The 16,453-nt window shown below is 35.9% G+C and overlaps 1 protein-coding gene across 3 annotated transcripts; it reads right to left on the reverse strand.

Annotated features, from left to right (window-relative positions):
• Positions 1 to 803: 803 nt before the first annotated feature.
• LOC106761887 (histone-lysine N-methyltransferase ASHH2) lies at positions 804 to 16,192 on the reverse strand. Of its 3 annotated transcripts, none has more exons than XM_014645485.2 (19): positions 16,021 to 16,192; positions 15,746 to 15,837; positions 12,882 to 15,656; positions 12,476 to 12,698; positions 12,012 to 12,178; positions 11,810 to 11,889; positions 10,713 to 10,844; positions 10,507 to 10,623; positions 9,628 to 9,720; positions 8,458 to 8,535; positions 8,136 to 8,192; positions 6,623 to 7,394; positions 6,491 to 6,546; positions 6,079 to 6,158; positions 5,871 to 5,953; positions 5,678 to 5,757; positions 4,831 to 4,910; positions 2,184 to 2,229; positions 804 to 2,034 (listed from the first exon to the last, which is right to left on the reverse strand). In XM_014645485.2, the coding sequence occupies exons 3-19, from the start codon at positions 15,592 to 15,594 to the stop codon at positions 940 to 942; spliced, it is 5,952 nt and encodes a 1,983-aa protein (XP_014500971.1). In that variant the 5' UTR covers positions 15,595 to 15,656; positions 15,746 to 15,837; positions 16,021 to 16,192; the 3' UTR covers positions 804 to 939. The 3 variants fall into 3 exon arrangements, with proteins under 3 accessions (XP_014500971.1, XP_014500972.1, XP_014500970.1); XM_014645486.2 differs by having other exon boundaries at positions 12,882 to 14,675; positions 14,775 to 15,837; XM_014645484.2 differs by having other exon boundaries at positions 12,882 to 15,837.
• Between the last annotated feature and the right edge of the window lie 261 nt (positions 16,193 to 16,453).

Here is a 16,453-nt window from a genome sequence, read left to right on the forward strand (position 1 = left end):
ATTATCGTACTCTTGAAAATGAACTTTTAAGATAATTATGTTAAAAAAATAATATTTATTCCACTTTGTAAATTTTAAAATGGTAATATCATATTTATTCAATACCATTATTTTATTACTTTCAGAATATTCAGAATCTTACCATTATATTAGTAAAAAAAGTAATGTTAATTAACTATAAAACTTTAACATTCTACCTAAAAGAGGGAAATGGAAACTGGAACAATACTCGTACAAACAAAAAATGGAACAACCTATAACCCCAAACATTTAATGAAACCTGAATTTCTAGACTCTGGCCGGTTTTAGAGATCTAAGCTAACAATCGAAGGTAGGCTATCAAATAATAAAAAATAATACCTCGTTTGACATCTTCACGTGAAGGCATCAATATCAACAATTTTTACAAGAACAAAATAACTGCAAAATAAAGTTGCCAACGATTAAGCATTTCGTATTTAGAAGAAAGGAGGGAATCCCTATAAAAAACTGAAACGTTTCTTCCTTCTCAAGACATTTGTATCCTAAAAAACCAAAGAACCAACTTTAAAAATAATACAAAATAAATGAGACCCAAAGAAAATAAATGATCTTTGGGATTCAACTAATAAATCAGACAGAAGGGATACTTTCACTTAACAGAGAAACGGTTGAACAATAGTCTTATCAGTCATCAATAGGTTTTCCATTTTGGGAGAGAATTAGAAGTGAAGAGAAACATCCACCCGTCTTGAAGGTTTGGGCAGGATCAATATTGGGAACAGGAGTTCCCCATGTAGGGTAAAAAGTGAAGGAGAGGAATGATGAAATTGAATGATATTTTCATTGAATAATAGATTCAGGAACGAATGAATTGACAGTACATTAATGTATAAGGAAGAAAAAAGAAAACAAAAATAATTTCTTTTTTTCCTGTGAACAATATTGCTGCTGTGCATGCTAATAAATATTATTGCCACCTTTCTCCTCTCTACAGATTGCATCCTCCGCATCACAAGTATCTTCCGACTCTTTTGGTACATCTACACCTATACTGCACATATCACCATTAGAGTTGTTCTCATTACATTTCCATGCATTCCTCCGGAACCATGGTCGATGTATTTTTGAATTATTCCATTTCTGCTGTCTATAGTACTTCGTTACCAAATCATGGGAGTCACCCTTCATTCGTTTGGCTTCGTTGTCCTCAAACAGAAGGTTTGACTCTTCAGGGTTAGCACTAGTTGTGCTGGGAATCATATCATCTGCGCAACAAGTGACCATACTACTGTTATCGCCCTCCTTGACTTCAGCAGAGTGATCCCTTGTCATAGCTTCAGCAGGCTGATCGATTATCATAGCAATATAATTATTAGAAGGTTGAGAGTCTTTATTGTCTCGAGGATATGGGGGTAGTGGAGGAAATGGAACGAAAGGTATGCCAGGTGCAGTGACCCAGCGCTCTGGAAATTCAGTATGAGGTGTTCCATATTGCTGGGCAACAGACCATGGCATTCCATAAGCCACAGGCAAGCGAGAATTAAATTTCCTTTTTGAATGACCAACTACTAAATCAGAGGGACATCCAGAACGGCTTGCATTTTGCAATACAAGATTGCCAGAGTTTAGGGAAGAAGCATTTAATGGACACGAAAACCCTGGTGGAACATCCTCATGAATGTTCTGGCTTTCACCAACGGAGCTCATAACAGCATCAGAAAGTGAGTTTGACTCCCCCGGTTGATCCCATCGGCTCTTGCGCTTCCGTTTTTTAGGTCCTTTGATTTCAACCACATCTACAGAGTGGGCAGGACAGCTTTCCTGGGTATCAGCATCTACTGGAGTTGTCACGTGCATAGACTGCTGACTACAGTCAATTACTTCTGCAGCCCTTAAATCCTGTTCATGTCTATGACAGTGTGATGCTGAAAATCTGTTACCATTGAAAGTTCTGTGAGATTCCATTCTATTATCATCCCTGTCCAAATAGCCATGTTTTCTGTTGGGTCTGGGAAACCATCTGTCTCGGAAGCTTCGAGCAATTTGATGGACCTACACGTGCAAACAAAACAACAAAAATATTCAAAGATTCTATTATTTGTCCCCAAAACAGATATATACAAATAGTTGAAAAAATCCTCTAAAACATTTATTGGCACTTGTGTGCGCTTTAGAAATGAACAAGTTAGCATAACAGATACCTGTTTGTCATCATGCTCTGTCAGAGAAAGCATTGACTCTCTAAAGCTGAACGTAAAAACAAATTATTAGTGCAAATTTTTTGAAGAAAAAAATATAACATCTTTTCTAGTCAAAACAAAAGTGCAAATGATTTGAAGATTCGCAGCAATGAAATAATTGATTCCACATTAGGGTTCAAGACAAAAACTACAGAAGGGCAGAAAATTTCGTGTTGTTTACATCAATAGGCAAGTGACAATGTTATCAATTGGTTTAGAATGAAGCATAACATCTAGGCACATGAGACGTGAGTACCAAGTATTACAAAAGCTTCAGTTCTCATAATGGGAAGAATATTAGGACAAGAGGACTTAAGTGGGAAGAAGAAGAATAGAAGGGTTCATTCAGATAAGTTGTCATTTGTAAATTGAGCATTGGCTCTTGATGGAGGGAAAACCCTTATAGGAGAAACTTCCATCCTAGTCTATGTTCTTTTCATCCTATTTGATGAAATATCTTTTCTTTGCCAATCCATCTCATGGTTCCTAAAAATTTGGTTCAACCTTCCGGATATTTGAGGGACAATCCGAGTTAGAGATGGAGGAAGCACGCATTTGGGTTCAGAAGATAAGAACTGCTAATATGTGTGAGGGCAGACCCAATTGGGCGGATTGCTAGGACTGAGAAATTTGAAGTTCAAGAAATCCATTCACATCAAATACATTGTGATTGGCATTTATAAGTGTTAAGGGTGTGGCAATGCTTTGGTTGTACACCTACAGTAAAAAGATCCTAAATTCAGATTGAGAATAATCTTCTACAACTTCGATCAAAAGATTTAGAGGTAGCTTTGGTAGCCACGCCTTTGAAGAATTTACTACCTCGAAGCAAGAACAGAAAATTGAGACAGAAACCCATCCAAGGGATAATCATGCCAGAGGGCAAGACTGGCAGCTAGATTCTTGCAAAGAGTGACAAGACCTCCAGTAACTGTGTTGAGACCTGTTCTCAGGCAAGAAACGTGAGTGGCAGGATAAGCCTATAGGATTGTGCCACTGAAAAGTTCGGTAAGGTGCAGTAGATGAAGGCAACAGAGACAATATATGAACAACCCAATACTGAGATGAAGTCAAAACTTGACTTGGGGTATGTAGATTGCATGACATTGGGAAAGAGGCGGAGCAACCAAATAGAGGATTTAGGTTTTGAAAATCATTGTCAGGGTAATAAAGAAACAAGAAAAGGGAAAAATAAAATAAAAGGTGTTGTTGGAGATGCAGTGGACAGGCCAAGGAGCAAAAAGACAGGAACCATTGTCAATATGAGAGCTTCAATGATGACATAGCTATGGAATTTTGGCCAAGTCAGATATCACAAATAGCTGCCGTCAAAGCGCAGGTTACATACTGTCTACATATATCTCCACCACCACTGGAGCCACAGGATGCCAGCTTCCGTGTGGTTATTAAATCACTACCAGTGAGCAACCATTCCATAATGGACATTCTTCCAATTGGGCTTCATCAAAGATAATGCAGCTAGCCCAAAATCATAAAGGGGGCAGAATTGACCCCATATTGAGTGAAGATATATTTTGCATACTTAACTAGAAGTGCAAAGTTGATTCTACTCAAACATTCATTGGGATATTAGCTACAAAAATAAAAATTTCCTTCCAATTAGGAGACAAGGCAGTACTTAATATGCAAAGTTGATGAAAGAGGAATTATGATCACGGACCAAAAAGTTCATTTTCAGGGCGGCAAAGCCACAAAGCAATACAAGCGAAATTGGTCAACATGCTTATTAGATATGAATTGAAGAAGAAGGAAAGAAGGGTACACTAAGAAAAGTTGTCATTAGAAAATTGAGCATCAGATCTTTCTTAAGGGGCAATCCTTGGATGAGAAATTTCTCTTTTCCTACTAGTTCATTCATCCTATTTGATGTAAGGATTACTGACAAAAAGATCACTGGACGATGGCACCACTCTAGTACCATGTTGAGAAATGAGAAACCAAGAAAGAATATAATAAATTAAGTATCTCGGCTACAAACAAGAGTATTCTTATTTACAATAAAGCAGTGATACAATAATAAGACACCACCCATATCTAATAATGAGAACTATTTCATAAGATATTTCGCTATCAAATCATGTCCCATCTCTCTTTTTAAAGCAATCAAATCGTATCTCTAACAATATTCAGTAAAAATTATTTTCTTTCTCATTCTGACTGTTAGTTTCTATTACATTCTCTAATATCTCAAGTACACCAAGAATATCAATACTTATCGATTACTACTAAAAATGTCATGTCATACTAGTAAAATGTTAAAAAAAGAAAAAAAAAAGTTGTAATAGATTTTACATCTCCCAATTATTAAGGGAAAGTAAAAACCAAAGCGTCAATTGATTCAATTCCCTCCCAAAAAATATGGAATAGGAAAAGGGAGATGACTTGAAGAAAACATATTTCATGCTTAAAACCACTTTGACAAAAAAATGTTATTTTGTATCTTATGTCAATCAAATTCATACTTGCCAAACAAAAATAGGTGATGAAGAAACATAAATGAAGAAAGATACTTTAGCGCTACACTACAACAATATAATACAATTGCCCCATGAAATTTCGGGGAGGTTATATTTTAAAAATTTCTGACCTCTCCATCCCATGACACGGAGGACCACCATTAATCTGTTCAGGTGTCAAAATCTTGCTTGCTGCTAGGTACTCCAAGACCTGCAAAAAATAGAGGTGATCGAGCAATATATTATCTTAATACTAATACTTAGAGAATGAAGAAAGATGAACTGCATAGAAGAGACTAAGATCTACCAGCAACGAACTTATTGAATACTATAGGATGGTCAAATTTATGCACCTAAGCAACAATTACCAGATTAAACATTCCAGATAATGAGAGGAATAAAATATATTATGAGCTTTATGAGTTCACAACATTTCCATTGGAGAATTGCATAATAGATTTTTACGTTTTAGGTAAATAGAAGAAATAGCATCAGAAGAATCATATAAAATGGAGAATTCAACACAAAAATGAAGTCCCTGGGCAAGAAGTTTCAAGAGGAATTCAATTTTTAGTAGGGTTGAAAATACCATAATTCAAAATAACTTTAAGAGTATTTAATCCAAAAAAAAAATTAAAAGATTCAAATTTTTCAAGGGATATTTTTAAAGCAAAATGAAAAAAAAAAAATCAAATAGCTCCTAAAAAAGTAATTCCTTCATTCTTCCAGAGTCTCACTGTCAACTCTCACTCAGAAATTTTAAGTGCACTCTGACTTCACAGCACCACTCTCCTTCCACACTCCTTTTATGTTCCTTCTAAATTCATTTGAAGCAATTAAATTCCTATGCATTTTAAACCCGTCTTTAGTATAAAAGAAATCCTTAAGAAATTTTGAAATACTATATCCAAACACTATATATAATCTCTTAGTCAGAAGGAATATAACAAAAACCTAAAATATGAGTAATCTAAGCACCTTCAGAAGCTTTCGCAGTATTGGAATTTTTTTGAAGTCCTGCCTGTACTGCTTCATAATGTTATGTAACATTTGTAAACCTGAGAAGCAACAGTATAGTTACAAGGAAAACCAATAAAATGTCCAATGAGTTTTACACATTTAAGATATGTACAGAGAAAAATGCGTCACATAACAAGCAAATATATATTACCATTTTTGTTAATTATATCATTCAGCACTGCTCTAGATTTTGTTTTCAGAAGGGCGTCAAGTATCATGGAAAGATCTCGATTACTGCAACCAAAGTTTAAAATCTCCTTTATAATGTATTGACAGGTCCATGAAGCATGAGAAAATCTAATATAACTGAATACAATGTGTTCTCTAATGAAGAAACAGAAAGGCAGAGAAGAGCGGACCTTTGAATTGCTTCACCGTTGCTTCTATCACCGGATGCCACAGTAAGAAACAAAAGCTTCAAGTACCCTTTGGTAGCATCCTGTTACAAGAAAAAGGGTGAGGTCAGTCAAATGGTGAAAACTAAACATAAAACTGCCAGGATAGAAGCCCCGCAATACCTTCAACTTTAAGCCACTCAGAAGTAATAAAATTGGAAAAAAAAAAAAAAGAACACAAATAAACTATTTCCTATAATTATGTAAAACGAATATATTTAAGGTCTACAGCAGTAGAGATTGATATCTCTTGCTTTGGTGCATAACCTGTATTAACTAAAAAAACAAGCTGGAGCATATACATTCATGCCCTAGCTTCCAAATAAATGTACCTATTTTAAATATTATGTTCACTTGGAAACTGTAAAGTACTTACCTTTCTTTTGCTTATTCCCCCATCTCCATCCAGCAACTCATTAAGTTTCTCCTGAACTGCAGGAAACAAAGTGGTTTATCCATTAAAAATTATTTAAATGACCATGTTGCTAAACAAATGAGGATGACTAACCTGCTTCAAACCGTCCATTGGAAGAACCTTCAACCTTTTTATGTTTGACAGATGACAACTGCAATCTATTGGCTGTCACCTCGGCTTTAAGGCCATTTGGAGGACTAGTATGCACCTTTCCCTTTTTAACAGAACCATTTAACTTGGGATTCTTCTTGCCTTCAATTATTTCAGACTTGGATTCCCTATTACTACCAGTCGAATTAGTTAATATTTTGCTGGAAGCTGTAAGAGGAGAAGTAGTCTCTAATCTTTGAGTGGGAGAAGTTTTGTCTGCAAACTCTGATTCCTTTTCCTTTTCATATCCTTGTACGGCAGGCATGGGTTTGCTTGTTACATCCTCCATTTGTTGAGAAATTTCTTCAACTCGAATGGCAGATGGTAACTTGCCCTTTGAATCCTCCATTTCTGCTGAGCTTTGCAACAGAGAAACAGCAGAGGTAGGGTTCATGGAACTTTCTTTTTCTGGAGAACCATCTGAATCTATAGCACTTGTAGACTTTTCCAATACATCCCTGCCTTTTAACATATTTCTAGCAGATTCTGTATCATCATTATTACAATACTTGGGTGCCTCTTCAATTTTACCATCTCTCGTAAGCATAACAGGTTCTGGAAATTCCTCTTCTGAATCACTTTGAACTATCAGTTCAGCGTTAAGTGGATCACCACCACCTATATAACCTCGACAACTAGGTGAACCACAATAACATTTTTTTGCTGCAGCACCAAAAACCCTTACATAGTTGTAGTCAAATGTCAATTCTTCATCCTGAGGAAGGTATTGGTAAAAAAGTTCAGCTTAGAAGACAATACTAAACATTAAAGCTTTCTAGTCTCATAATCCAAAACTCATAAGGCATGAAAATAGGACCTCCAAGTCCTCAAACTAACCACAAATCTTCAACCTTATTCGCCCCAAAAAAAAAGAAAACATCAATTCAGTATATACAAAGAAAATTCGAATTAATATATTTTATCAACCTCGTGAATGTTTGCTAATCTTGTATAAGTAACAATGTTCACAAATAATTCTGGGTAGGCAACAAGCATGAAATAACAAATACAAGTAAAAAGACAATAATAAATGGGTAGGACGGGTGCCTTACAAGCAATAAATTAAATGACTATGAAAGCTTTGTTAGAGCGGCATAACTTAAACTCAATTGGAAGAAAAAGAAGCCATAACCATTAATCAGCCAACCTTTTGTTCAATTAAGCATATTTCTGGCTCAAATGACAAAATATTTTATATTTCATCTTATGGAAAGGCAGCATAGCCATCCATTTTAACACTTAAAATACAAAAGTTTTGTAAGGAGATTCACATTTTCCCATGTTCGATAATAATAATACACAAAGACAAACAATAAAAGAAATTGAAGTTAATTGATTAAACTTCCAAGGTCACAATCTGAAACATAGAAGCAACAATGTTCCACAACACAAAACTGCAAAATCCAGTGGAATTAACAGCACACATGAAAATAGTAAGTGGAGGCAGAATGCACACCTGCTTAATATCCCTCAGTGCAAACAGTCCAATACAGATCTCCCCATTCACCATCCACTGTTAAAAAAAGGATCAAACACAAGATCAGGTAATTGAAAACAATGGCGGAATTATGAAATTCATACTCAAGGAATTAATATGCTAAACGGCATTAAATAATATGTTCAGGAAAAGCTAACATCGACGTTTCCTGGTAAAAGATAAGCAAAATGCAAAAAATAAAGTAGTCAAGAAAACGGTTCCAGTAATTAAAAGAAAAGGTTCTCGAGTAGTAGTATCATTGCCTTTATTAAACAAACCTAAAAAAGGTAATAATAATCACCTTTTCTGTCCGACAATTAGGATCACAACTATGATTAATGAAACGCCCCAAGTTTCCTTTAGCACTTGCATCTATTACCTGAAAATAAAGAATTGTGAATGACAGTAGTCTATAATAACAAACAGCTGAAAATCTAACAATAGGGAGACAATAACAAATCATGCTAAAAGAGCTAGATGACACCATCCCCGAGACCCAACTAATGCTCACACTAGTTACAATATGAAGCAAATAGCAAAAACTGAAAAACTTGAAACATGTTAAAATCCAGATAAGATGATATGCTTTGCGGTATTGAGATATCAGGCAGTCACAAAATGCGGTCAAAATAAATACACAATCCAGATTAATCACTAGTAGAGGTGTGAATACCTCAAACAGCTATCCTCAAGCTATGTTATTACAGATGGGTCAAAGATATTTGCTTGGAAAAAAAAAAGGTTCTCGTTAAGAACAGCTGGTTAGCAGGATTATTTAGATAACTAAATAGGAGAATGGAAGGGTAAGAGGAATCATTCTACATTGTTACTTGTTATCGTTTGAGAATTCAGCAAGTGCTGGACAATAAAAGAGGCTTTAGGAGAGATCTTTCACCTTTTTATGCTCCATTTTTAGTCAAGAAATATAATCATAATTTTAACTTCTCTATTTCAATTGTGGGTGGAATCCCAATCAAGTTGTTGGCGGAAGTAAAACAGAATATTCATTTAACTTACCACAAACAGTAAATTATTCCAAACAAGATACATTTCACAATCAATTATAGGATGGTACAGCAAGTTTCCCTTCACAGACGTGGTTTTCACAATGAAATGGTTTCTGGATTTCTTAATTCTCTACGGGGATATTTCTAAGGGGAAGGTAATATGGATGATGTGCTCTTCTAAAGTCCCATAGCACCAGATCAGGACATGCAAAAGAATTTTATTCCAAGAAAACAGCTTTCTTTCCTTGTTAATTTTTCTTAGAAGGAAGGGAAGAGAAGGTAATTTCCAAAGCACGTGAATAGGAATGTATTATAGGAGAAGTTAAATGACATCTACTAACTATCTATTCATGTAAAGAATTGTTTGTGTAACATGCTATCATGAACAAATCCATTGCACTTCCAACCCAACCACAGTTAAATTTTACTTTGCTAAAACACAAATATGTAGGTTAAATTCATACCTCACTGCCATTCAAGGTCATAAAATAGAAATGTCGATGACCCTTCAAAGCATATTCTCTTTGCCGTGCCTCGTACGTTTGCATATCAAGCACCTGTTTTGACCATATATTAGATATTTAAGTTCCTAAAAGTGAATGATGTGCACAAGTTGTGCATCACCTTTGCATATACAACATAAAGCGCATAAATGCCCCAATAAAGAATAGCAGTGCAAATTCCAACACTACAAGATATAACATAATCCATTAATTACAGAATCCATTCAATCTTCTTACTCCTCCATTAACAAGAAAAGTAAGTTGATTGTCAGACATAAGCTATTCTTCATCCCCAATACAACCAGGCTGAGTGGTTCTAAGTTGGACCAAATCAATCTCAATAAATAAAAAAAAACAATTTTCTTTACCCTCAAAACGTGATGGCTTTTTCCACATGTGCTACCGCGTATCAATACAATATTCATTGCTTACTAATCAAGCCAAACCGTTAATATTTTTCAATGCCTCTTCCCTGTTATTTAAAGAGTAATTCAAATAGTAAAAGAAAAAAAAAAAGCAAGACAGGCTATCTCCATTTTAAGGATGAACATGGTGGTAATTAAACTAAAACTCGGCAAAAAGAAATGATTAGGGAGAATGAAACAATAAGAGAAGAGTTCGTTGAGACCAATTTAACATAACTGCAACTATAACTTCGTAGAGGGTAATACTAAATCTTCCTTTCCCAAAAACTTCAGCTAAAATAAGGAACCAAAGGATAAATAGGATCACAAAATTAATAATCATCCTGAACAATCAATAGAACATGTATCATAACAAAATAATAAGTAAAACTACTAAATTAGTATAGGGATAGTAAAAAGGAACTGTACATTTTACCTCTCCAACGTATTCAATAAGAAACTGGCCTTTAGCAACATTGCCAAGTGCCTTCAGTCCATAACCTTTTTTCCCACATTTAAACCACCTCAGACTAGCATACTTGCGTTTTTGGAACTGAAATCAAACATTTATCTGACAGTCATGCAATTTGTCAAAATGACCAAATATTGGTATATATTTCATAAAAAAACAAGTTTATAGACCTGCTGGTTAGAACAACGGTCCCCACATGGGCATGTTCCTTGTGCACATTCAATATTAAGCATCCGATTTAGGCATTCATCTCCACAGCCGAACTTTCCTTCTTGAGGTGCCTTGCAATGACAGACCATTATCTGATACATATTCAGAGGAGTAATGAATTCAGGAATATAAAACAGATGCTCAATTTTCAAATACCAAAGAGCTTAATTGAAAGCTAAGTGCTATCCGTCATGATTAAATAATAAATCACAGTCAAAATCTAAAATAAAACTGACAGTAACTGCTGTAATAGCAAAAGAAAGATATATTTTAGAAATTGGAAGCAAGGCAAAAATTTACAATATAATAATAATAATAATAATACGAATAATATAAAGAAAATTATATCAATAGAAAATCTTAATCAATATTATAGCAATACAATACTTTTCCTTCAGATAGTAATTTAATGACTCAAATTTATTGGGTTATACCAAAGAGCTTAATTGAAACCTGAGTGCTATCCGTCATGATTAAATAATAAACCACAATCAAAATGTACAATAAAACTGACAGTAACTACTGTAATAGCAAAAGAAAGACATAGTTTAGAAATTGGAAGCAAGGCAAAAATTTACAATATAGTAATGATAATAATAATAACAGTAAAAATATAAAGAAAATTATATCAAAAGAAAACCTTAATCAATATTATAGCAATAGAATACTTTTCCTTCAGATAGTAATTTAATGACTCAAATCTATTGGCTTATAATATTCTTTTTAATATTACATATATATATATATATATGTATGTGTGTGTATATATATAATATATATATACACATACATACATATATATATAGGTATATATATACATACATACATATATATATATATATATATATATGTGTGTGTGTGTGTACTCAATAAGGAAAGATCATATGCAAATCAAAGCTCTCAATCCCTCTGCAAGTCATATAAAGAAATCGACAAGACCAGTTTCACTAATCCAACATTATCACTTCTGTATTCTAAAGCAAACACAGGTAAACTTGATCAAATTATGTAATATGATATTCATTTGTAATAATTAAAAACTAGAATAATTCAGGACCTCATCAATAGTCTGAGTTTTATGGCTACGATGCAGGAATTCATTGGTGAATATATGGGTAAAAGTTGACCCCTGGGAAACTGCAATGCATAGAGCAAGCTAAACATCAGACAAGTAGACAAAAATGATATTCCTAAAACAGTATATTGTCAAGCTGAGATTTCATTTAAAAAATAAAAAACTCATGACAAATGTAGCATACCAAATGGAGGCCGATATTCTAATTCCTTAAAATTTTTGGAGCCTTCATATGCATCTTCGTCACCCGAGGCATCTGATAATCCCAACTCTGCATTAATCTCTGCATTTGACTTTTCTTGAGGAACAGCACAGTCAGCAAAAGCTCTATCACTGCTGTCCTTACATGTCCTTCAAAAGAAGATCACCCAAGAAAATAAACAAGTTATTTGAACTGGGAAAAGTATGTTTGAGGCATAAGACAACTGTAACAATTAACTACAACTATAAATCATGACTAATTAATGAAAACTATGCAAAAACCCAAATAATCACTGGTGCACATGGTCAATTAATTAAAAGTGAAGACAATTGTGAAAAAATCTATTGCAAACAAATACGTGATTATATCAAATTCTACCTCTTCAGCTTCTGCGCAGGTATTATAGAAAAATAATAATAGAGTAACATGAATGAAACAAGTCATACCAGGTACGGTTAGTTTCATCAATTAGGTCTGCAAGCACAGCTGGAATTCGCCTCCATTTGTAACAATCATCGCATCGCACCCACGCATTACGGGGAGACGGAAGTTGCCCACCCAGTCCAACACCAGACAGCGTGTCCAAACTAGATATGTTGACTGATACTTTGTTGTCCTCGGCATTAATTTTTCTGATAGCATCCAGTTTATGATTTCCAATATTTGCTTCTGAGAGACAAAAATTAAATATATCCTTCTCAAACCATATAACTATCAAAAAAAATATCAAAAACTAATAAAATAAAAATTTAGATAATCATGAAGGACCCAACGTCAGTCTCAGATTCACCCAAAATGAAAAAAAAAAAAATGCCACACATGATGCTGTCAATTTGGGACATAAAAAACTACCTGCATGTGGGCGATCTTCCATTTCACATGTAATTTTAAGAGAGGCACCTTTTCTCTTGACTTCAGACTTAACAATTGGCTTTTTCTGTTTCTCCTTTCGTGTACATGTAGTCTTTTTCCTGTCAGCCGAGTCAGAAGCTTTAAATTTGGTCCTGCTAACTTTACTGGGTCTAAGACTTTTAGGTAGTTTACGACCCAAAGGCCTTGCAGAAGACAGCATATTCTCAGAAACCTGAGATTCTGAAAATCCATTGTCAACTGATGGTTTGCAACTTGTATTAATGTCCATGTCATTTTTAACTTTCAAAGCCTCAGCAGTGCGTCCAAGTTCAGTCTCTCCAGAAAGGGACAAAGATTCCGGGCACAATTGTTTACTGCTCACAGATTTGTTTATCTGAGTTGGAGTAGACAAATCCAAAGAGCTAATTGCACCCGTACAATTTTTCTTACCCCTGCGGTTCTTTGACTGCTTCCCTCTACGGTTCCTAGGTGGACCTTGAGATTCATCTTCAGTGATACAAATACCTGAACTGATAAGTTTGTCTTTCTTCTTCCCTCTTTTACTTACAGTGGCATCCACTTTAGAATTTAACTCTTTAGAAGAACCTAAAACAGCATCATGTAAATCTTCTTCATGTCTCTCTGCAACATGGACTTCGGGAATTGAATTGATCACTTCTGAATCAGGTGAAGTTCCAGGATCCATACCCTTGTTGTTGATAGGTTCAATCAATGCCTCAATCACCTTCTCTGGAGGAGCTGCAAGACAATGCTCCTCTACATCTCCATCTGCCTTCTCCGTTATTTCAGTATGTCCTTCTATGGGGCTATTAGCCACTTGTCCATTTCGAACAAGGTCATCCTTATCCACGTTATTGTTGAAAGATTCTGTATTGCCCAATGTCACCACTTTCAACATTTTATCTTCGAGATTGCTGGCTATTTTCTGAGAAGCTGAACCAGACTCCAAGTAGGACGCAGAAGCCAAGCCATCAACAGACTCAGGAGTCAAGACATTTGAGCAACTTAAATCAGGTTCTTTACCAAATTTGATCTTTAGACGAACACGGGTGGTTGAAACAGGACACTTCTTTACTGAACTCAATGAGCCAGTACTTGCATTATTCTTAACTGCTTTCCCACTTTGACGCTTGCTTCTTGCCTTTCCAAATTCTTGACATACAGCTTCACGAACTGCGTGCTCACTATCGTGCTCAAAAAAATGTTCAATATTCCCAATCAATCCCCAGATAGAAGAACGAGCTGGTTTGGAGAAACAACTTCTTTTCTTTCTAGCAGCCTCTGAATATAACTTCATATAATCCCCATTAGGACATGTCACCTTGGTTTTGTTTTTGCCTCTTCTTGAAGCCTTTTTGGTCTGTGTCTTGCGGCCTACTTTACTTCTTCGACTACTCCTTTGAGAAAGTAATGGAATGCTTTCAGTGATACAATCAACATTAAGTGCTTCTTTTCCATCATTAACCATCTTCCCTGGATCGTCCACAGCATTATTGGTAGCAGTAGGAGTAGAAACATCATCCCCCTTACAATGGAGATCAGAAACATCCTTCGAAGAGCAGTTGGCAATTGAAGCAACCCAGGGCAGGCCTGATTCTGGAGAAAACGGCTTTCTAAAGGTAGAGTTGCTAGTTTCTTCTGAGGAACAGTCCTTCAATTTACAGAAAGCATCTTCTATTTGTAGTACATCATTCTTCATTTCACAACCTGGATCCAACAAGGCAGGCTCACAAGGAGAATCTACAGATGAGCTCTCAACAGTCCCTTGGCAACCTGGAGAGGATGACATTTTTACACATGAATTAATGACAATGATTTCTTCATCAACAAAAGATTTAACCTTTTCTTCACAAGTACTATTCTGGACCTCACCATCTTTCGGGTCACTTGTGCTATCTACTTCGGTATCTGCATATAATGCGCCAGATGGCACTTCCATATCCACAGTAGGAGATATATGCCTGCAGGCATCAGCTTCTGTCCCAATTAGATTATCACATTTTTCCACAACATTGAACAAGGAATCTGCATTTCTCATCATTTCCTGCTGCTCATTTTGCTGGTTGCAATCAACTAACAAGTCAGCTACAGATTCTAATTCCAAAGACATTTCAGAGTCCCTGAAATCAAGTACATGATTGAAAACATCACCAAGAAGACATGTGTCATCGATTTTGCCTCCCACGACGGACTCATCTCCTGCTGCAGGTGACACGTGGCTCTTATCATCTTTCTGCCCATCCTGTTGAGCACAATGCCTCGGTGAATCATCAGTAGTCAGGGGCCGCGACCGCAAATCAAAGTTTTCCTCACCCTGAAAATTCCCCTCAGGGCCACTGCTTGCACAGGGAACTTCAATGCCCCCATAAGAAACCCCCAAACAATTCAAGCAATCATCTTCAGCGGGTTTCTCCAGTGACAACAAATCAGCATTTTCACATTCACTTGCCAAACCCAGAGCATCACAAGACCCCTCATCTATACACCTTGCAGAACCCACAAAGTCCTCTCCCTCATAACCATCGGTCACAGTGGAGAGGTCAGCATTAGAGTCCACAACATTGCAGGCCACTTCCAAACAAGACTCCTGCACAGAAACAACCTGCTCCGCAACCTCTGAGTACAAATGCTGCTCAATAACAGACCCTCCAGAGGGATCATTAACGGTAGCAGATCTCCCACAGGACCTCATCTCAATCACTCAAGAATCATAAATGACACCGCACCACCACTAACCGGTCACTCTCTGATTAACTTCAAAAATCCGATAAACCAAAAAAGGTAAAAGAAACGCAACAATGCACCAACCAATACCTCACAACACACCCCCAATGAAACGGTACCTCAAATTAAAGAAGAGTAGCGAACACTGCCTCCACGGGAAAAGCACAGCCCGGAAAGAAAACCCTAGAAAGCGGCATTATCCTGAGACGCTCTGCACGGAAAGAGAGGGGAAATTTTGATAAAGAAAACCCTACTTACAGAAAATGCAGACGCTGACACGCGTTCCTAGGTGCAGATACGTTAACCGAATAATAATATATATAGCAAAAATTGAAAAGAAAAAATAAAAAACAGAAGAAGAAAATTGAGATACGAAGTAGATTAGATACAACACCTGCTCTCAGGATGTGCGAGAATTGAGATTGAGGATAAGGAGGTTAGGCTTAAGCGTTTTCAACAATGCTTTCTTCAGAAAAATAAATATTAAAAATGAAAATATTCTTTTCTCTCTGAGTCGAAGAGAGAGAAAGGGTTGAGTCTGCGTCGCGCGCAGAGGAGAGAGAGAGAGAGAAGAAAAAGATGGTTGGTGAAGTTGTCAACGAAAACAAAAATAAAAACAAAAACCAAACCGTTTGAGAAAAAAAGCACAAAACAAAACCAAAGCGCGAGAGAGGAAGAGAGAGAGTGCTTTCCTTCTTTCTTTGGCGACCCAAGCCAGATTTTTTTCTTTTTCTTTTTCTTTTTCTTTATTTTTATATATTTTAGATATAAATGATAAATGATAAATAATCTGGTAGGACCTGAATTCAATGTGGATTAGACCGTTT

The sequence above is a fragment of the Vigna radiata genome, chromosome 5, assembly GCF_000741045.1.
Source record: "Vigna radiata var. radiata cultivar VC1973A chromosome 5, Vradiata_ver6, whole genome shotgun sequence".
Classification (NCBI taxonomy): domain Eukaryota; kingdom Viridiplantae; phylum Streptophyta; class Magnoliopsida; order Fabales; family Fabaceae; genus Vigna; species Vigna radiata.